The 7,157-nt window shown below is 37.0% G+C and overlaps 1 protein-coding gene across 1 annotated transcript; it reads right to left on the bottom strand.

Annotated features, from left to right (window-relative positions):
- Positions 1-4,785: 4,785 nt before the first annotated feature.
- Positions 4,786-5,718, bottom strand: LOC133066656 (olfactory receptor 8B3-like). Its single transcript, XM_061157957.1, has one exon. The coding sequence runs from the start codon at positions 5,716-5,718 to the stop codon at positions 4,786-4,788; it is 933 nt and encodes a 310-aa protein (XP_061013940.1).
- Between the last annotated feature and the right edge of the window lie 1,439 nt (positions 5,719-7,157).

Below are 7,157 nucleotides of genomic sequence, written 5' to 3'. Positions count from 1 at the left end.
CAACTTCTGGCTTTATGATTAAACTGAACTAGTGTAATGCTGAACTATAGTGGCTCCTAACTATTATTTTCACATTTTCCCACATATTCACTCTTATTTGGTCATGAATAATGCTACTAGAATAAAGTCTGAAAACACAGTTCAGTCCCTCCCTAGTTCAAAAACTTTCAGTGGTTCTCCATTACCCACTTGAAAATTGAAGCTATGTAGTAAAAACATAATTCTCAAACCTATGATTAAGGCTTGGTTAAAATTCAAGAAGAAATTGAGTCAAATGAGAAGCCATGAATGTACCATTCTGATTGATCTTGCACACTTTAAATATGATACAAAACTTTAACCTTCTCAAAAACATAAAAAAGAAAGTAGGAGAATGTTTACTTAACAAAGACTATCCAATTGTCTTGGGAGATTCAACCCACTTTAGAAATATATATGTTTTTGTGTGAAAAATAAACCTACATCAGTCTATCTTTAAACATACTACTTACATTGAGTAGGAGAGAGAAGAATATCATTCTATGTTAATAGTGTTCTCTCCCTTATTGATAGAAAAGCATCAAATGCTCAAAAATATGTCTTCGAAATGCTTCAAAAAAAGAGGGTATCCACAAACAAAATAATGATCTGTGCGGCTACCACAATTATAGAATTTGTTTGTTTGTTTTTAGTGGGGCAACCCTTAAAAGGGAGATGGAAGAAACCACTAGGCACTGAATTTCTGATGAACGAAAATTAAAATCATGCCATGTGAAATTTTAAATGTAGGGGTTTTTTGAAACATCTTCTTAGCTCTCTATGTCTTGTTTAGAATCTTCCCAATATATTGTATAATATTTGAAATCACTAGTCTAGCTAAATTAGGAAAGAAGATATACATTCATGATGCAACATTTTGGAAAAGAATTCAATTTCACACCAATTTAGAAAAAGTTCTGTCCTGGTTGATGGGCACAGGAGAAACCCAGGGCTTACAAGTTTGACTCTGAGATTGAACACCTTCAGCAGAACCGTAACTTCCCTCAAAACCTGTCAGTGCCAGTCACATAACTCGAGAAAGGAAGAACTAAAAAGAGATCAAACCAGTCAGTCCTAAAGGAACTCAGTCCTGAATATTCACTGGGAGGACTGATGTTGAAGCTGAAGCTCTAATACTTTGGCCACCTGATGCAAAGAATGGAGTCATCAGAAAGGACGCTAATGCTGGGAAAGACTGAAGGCAGGAGCAGAAGGGGACGACAGAGGATGTGATGGCTGGATGGCATCACCGAATCGATGCACATGAGTTTGAACATGCTCCAGGAGTTAGCAATGGACAGGGAAGCCTGGAGTGCTGCAGCCCATGGGGTCACAAAGAGTCAGACACAACTGAGCAACTGAACTGAACATTTAAAATACTCTGGCTTGATTCCCCCTCCATTTAAAAGAAGTCCAAACACAGAGATGCACAGTTCCATTGCTAACTAACACATGAATAATTTGTTGAACAATCAACAAAGTTCCCTCCTTTACAACATTACTACAGGTAATTATTACAAATTGTATTTTAAGTTATTTATATTTTTTCAAATTAACCAAAGATATAAATTACTCATTTTAAGGAGTAGTTCTTTTATGTAAGTGAACAGATTTTATTCTAATTTTGAGGCTCATGAAAGCGAAGATTAGTGACCAGGTTTAACTCACTCCTAGGGTTACTCAAATTGTTATAAAATACATAATAAAGTACCTGCATCTGTATTCTATAGGTTTCCAAATGACCCAGTTAATTTTACTTGTTTAGATGCATTTGTTTCCATTCAAAAAAAAAGTTTATAGAGGGAAACGTGAGTTTAAACAAACAAACAAAAAAAAACCTCTAAGAAAGATCAACAATATTATGTAAATATAACTTGTTAAGGAAAAATCAATCATGTTCATATTGCAATCAAGAGATAAAATATGAGTGATCATCTAAAAATATCAGCCAAGGATTAAGCTATGCTGAACATCTCAAACACAAACAAGTCAAAAATCAGCTTTGCCAAATTTCAAAATACACAAATACTGAAGTGTTAACTAATGAATATTACTCAAAATATCTTAGAAAATGATCACAGTGTCACTGATACAGCATATTGAAGATTTTTAAAGTAGTACATTTTTGCTTTCAAAAAATAATCCAACATTCATGTCATAACTTGCTTTATTCTCCAAATATTTCTTTCACATTGTCATTATTCTCCCAGCTTCAATTTGATGTTTCTGTACCTAAAACTCCATATAAATGTAGCACACAGAAGCCAACAAAACAGGAAAAAATCTACTTGTTCAAAGGTCATCTAGTCCCATTGTTTTAACATTTTAAATCATAAATAACTTAAGTTTTTATCTTATATAAAGACATTCTGTGATCTCAACAGTATCTAGGGTCTTGCACAAGGGGTGAGTCCATGGGTAAAGGTTTTCATTATCCAACACTTTTCTGTGTAAATTACTTGTCCCTTTCTTTCTTTCTTTTTTTTTTTTTTTTTATTAGTTGGAGGCTAATTACTTCACAACATTTCAGTGGGTTTTGTCATACATTGATATGAATCAGCCATGGATTTACACGTATTCCCCATCCCGATCCCCGCTCCCACCTCCCTCTCCACCCGATTCCTCTGGGTCTTCCCAGTGCACCAGGCCCGAGAACTTGTCTCATGCATCCCACCTGGGCTGGTGATCTGTTTCACCATAGATAGTATACATGCTGTTCTTTTGAAATATCCCACCCTCACATTCTCCCACAAAGTTCAAAAGTCTGTTCTGTATTTCTGTGTCTCTTTTTCTGTTTTGCATATAGGGTTATCGTTACCATCTTTCTAAATTCCATATATATGTGTTAGTATGCTGTAATGTTCTTTATCTTTCTGGCTTACTTCACTCTGTATAAGGGGCTCCAGCTTCATCCATCTCATTAGGACTGATTCAAATGAATTCTTTTTAACGGTTGAGTAATAGTCCATGGTGTATATGTACCACAGCTTCCTTATCCATTCATCTGCTGATGGGCATCTAGGTTGCTTCCATGTCCTGGCTATTATAAACAGTGCTGCGATGAACATTGGGGTGCACGTGTCTCTTTCAGATCTGGTTTCCTCAGTGTGTATGCCCAGAAGTGGGATTGCTGGGTCATATGGCAGTTCTATTTCCAGTTTTTTAAGAAATCTCCACACTGTTTTCCATAGCGGCTGTACTAGTTTGCATTCCCACCAACTTGTTCCTTTCTTTATGCAATTACTCCTTACAATTTACCTCCCGTAACTGGTGCCTTCTCTCTATCCACTTCCCCAAATGAGACCATAGCTCTTCCACTTTCATTCTCCAAAATACTAATAATGTGTGCTCATTATGCAAATAGTTTAAAAGAATCAAAGATTTAAGACTAGCAAAATATATTTACAGTACTTTGCAAACAGGGAACAGTTTCAGAATAAAAATGAAAGTGAAAGTCACTCAGTCATGTCCAATTCTTTGCAATTCCATGCACTTTACAGTACAGTGCATGGAATTTTATACTGTACAGTGCATGGAATTCTTCAGGCCAGAACAATGGAGTGGGTTCCCTTCTCCAGGGAATCTTCCCAACCCAGGGATCAAACCCAGGTCTCTTGCATTGCAGGTGGATTCTTTACCAGCTGAGCCACAAGGGAAGCCCGGGTACTTAAATCTCACAACCAAGTCCCACACTGGGACATCTTATTTATTGGCCGTATGCTTCCTTGAGTCATGACATAATTACATGTTTCTGAGCATCCTTATTGCACGTGCCCTGCTCTCTGAAGTACAAACACTTGCAAGCATTCCACATTCAAGTTTTTAATTTTGCAGAAATAGTAATTTCCCTTTTTGAGCAAATAATTTCTATAATATATGAGCTCATAAGGCTTTCTCTTTCTGACAACAACAGCAAAAGACAATCAAACTGTTTTGCTAAAAAGAAAAGAAAGGAATACCCAGCTTGAGAGAAATTCATATGTCACTCTGAGACAGAGGAGAGTCAACTTTAAATCAGGAATGTTTTCTCATATTTCATGCTCACGGAAATAGAATAATGTAATCAAGAATGATGGAGTTTACTGAAGAATAATACACTTGAAGTCAAAATGATAAGAATTTAGTCTACAATTTTTCTTTCTAAAGCTGTGTGACTTTAAGTAAATCATTATCCAGTCTTGGCTTCACTTTCCCACCTATGCAAAACATGTATTTTGATGATTGGCTATGTGTCAGTATTACTTACAAAGGTGAAAATAAAACTCTTTGCCAAAAGAAGCTTAACACTAAAGGTTTACATATGGGAAAGAGATTATCCTTGATACTCTTAGAACCATCAATCTCTGGTATTTCAAGAAGGTATATTATTGCCAAGTGGAATATGGAAAGATAAGAGTAGAAACAGGGTATCTTATTTATCCTTCTTATTGCAAGTTGATAGATTAAAAATAACCCTAGTGATATGTCTTCAGTCTAGTGTTATGTAAGTCATTATTTGGAGGCCATTCATCTTTCCCCAGTGGAAAAATAATTTCAAAATGTTGATAAAAAAAGATAATATATTCACTATTTAATGTTTATGCAAGAAAAAGAGATGATATATATTTTGAAAATAGTAAGAAAAATATATAAAAATGGAAATAAATTATTTAAATAGGACTTAAATTTCTTTAAGATACTATATTTTAAAAAGATAATAAAAATATGGTAAGAAGGTTGCCATTAAAATTAAAAACTCAAGTTACTTGTGCACAGAGACAGTTCTAATTAAAACTGTCTCCTACTCAGAGTTTTTCTCAGAGCAAGTTTAACATCTTTGTTCCTCAAGCTGTAGATTAATGGGTTCATCATAGGAATCATATTGGTGTAAAAGACGGAAGAGATTTTCCCCTCATCCATAGACACAGCAGAAGGTGGTTTGAGATACATAAATGCCCCTGATCCAAAGAAGAGAGAAACAGCAATGATGTGCGAACTGCAGGTGCTGAAGGCTTTGGACCTGCCCTCTGTGGAGCTGATGTGGAGGATGTTGGTGAGGATGAGACCATAAGAGACAAAGATGGTGAGACTGGGCACAATGATGTTGATGCCCACTACAATGAAGACTTCCAGCTCACTGACATAGGTACTTGTGCAGGAGAGCTCGAGCAGAGGGAGGATATCACAGAAATAATGGCTGATGGTGTTTGCATCACAGAAGGTCAGTCTCAGCATGCATCCAGTGTGAGCCATGGCACCAGAAAATGCCATCAAGTATGAACCAAACATAAGGCTGGAACACACTTTAGGGGACATGGCAATGTTATACAAAAGTGGCTTACAGATGGCCACATAGCGGTCATAGGCCATTGATGTCAGCACGTAGCATTCAGAAATGCTAAAAAAACAGAAGAAGTAGAGCTGGGTCATGCACCCCAGGTAAGAAATAATATTCTTCTTTGATAAGAAGTTAATCAGCATTTTGGGTGTAAATACAGAAGAATAACAGAGGTCTATGAAGGACAAGTTAAAGAGGAAAAAGTACATGGGGGTGTGTAGGTGTGAATTCAGTGCAGTTAAGATTATCAATCCCAAATTTCCCAGCACAGTGACCATGTAGATTCCTAGGAACAGGAAAAACAGAGGGAGTTGGAGATCTGGCTGGTTGGTTAATCCCAACAGAATTAATTCGGTCACAAAAGAGCCATTTCCAGCAGCCATTCTTCTCTAAGATGATCTGTGAGCACAGAAGAAAAAGGTTACATGGAGATCAATGACTCAATTTTCACACAATATCTCCTCTTGCAAGTGTGGTGTTTGGGCTGGGAATCTGAGAGTAACCCAGGCTGGACTCACTGAATTGTCTTACCTACTCTTTCATGGAACTGTGTCACCATTATCCTGAAACTGAGTGACAGGGAATTTCACTTTTCCGGGTCTTTATTAACTAAGTAGGAAAGAGTATCAAAACTTAGCCTACAGAAGGAAGGAAACAACTGCCCTGTGCAGACTTGACTGCTTGGGGAAAAAACAGAGTGGATAAAGGAGAGGTTTGGACCAGGATTGACTCATTCTTCCCACATCTCAACATTTCTCCTTTCACTTGGAATCTCCCCTCACCAGTAAGACTATAGGCACAGACTCTTAACGATTAGGTGCTGGTCTCTAAAGCAGATTAGACCCGGTGGGGTGGGAACAAAGAAAATTGCTTCTTAACTAAAACTAAAAGGCCAGAGTCTATGAGAGGTTAACTTCGCCCCACATCACAGAGTAAAAGCTGTAACTGTAGATGAGTAAAACCTCCATCCATGGAGAGGGAACTTACTGACTGATCTAATGCAACCTTTTAGGCCCCTAGTGTCTCTGAACATTCACTGATCCATGCCTTGAATAGACATTTTTCTAAGTTTTATGTGAGTCTCAGGAGCAAAATTGGAAATAAATTGTGGTATCTTAGATCCTTGGACTTCCATTTCAAACAATAAGGGCATGAATAAATGGAATTCAGCAACTCACCTTCCTTTCTCCAGAAAACCCCAGGGCTTTCTTATCATTGGTTTTACCCTCAGGTCTTAGTAGGATAATTTCAGGTTCTGAAGCTTTGGTTCCATTGATTCTAAGAGAATGCAGCCCACGTGTATTTTCTGATTTGACTTCAAAATCTTTTAGAAATATAGAACACAGTTTCTGTTTATGACTTTCAGTCCACTCAAGCAGCAGAGAAAAATAAACATTCTTCTTCATATTATTTTTGCCACTTGGTAAGTCACAGATTTAATGTGAGTGTAATGCTATAATGCACTCAGTTATAAATGTGGCTGAAGTTGTTCAGGCTCTTCCCCAGGGAAACAGTCTGTGTATAATAGGGACCTGGAGGGATTGCATTTGCATCCTGTACCTTAATCTGTCCTTAGTCCCTTAGAGATTCCATAGTTAACTCAAGTTTTCCCTTCACTTAGGGATTGTCCATTCCCCAAAGAAGAGTCAAATCTTCCATTTTCTGTTCATTTAGATTGCAGAAATGAAGAGGAAGCCCGAGTCTTTTTTCCTACAAAAACAACTGATGCAAAAACAATTGATGTATCAAATATGTAAGATTCATAAAATTGTCAAGAGAGTCTTTCACCCAGTTCATGCATGAAGCCAGATATATTAAAGCT

The sequence above is a fragment of the Dama dama genome, chromosome 2, assembly GCF_033118175.1.
Source record: "Dama dama isolate Ldn47 chromosome 2, ASM3311817v1, whole genome shotgun sequence".
In the NCBI taxonomy this organism is placed as follows: Eukaryota; Metazoa; Chordata; class Mammalia; order Artiodactyla; family Cervidae; genus Dama; species Dama dama.
This window is presented reverse-complemented; position numbering and strand designations above follow the sequence as displayed.

Coding starts and splice junctions, on each gene's coding strand:
- LOC133066656 (XM_061157957.1), bottom strand. CDS start 5,718: ATGGCTGCTGGAAATGGCTCTTTTGTGACCGAATTAATTCTGTTGGGA.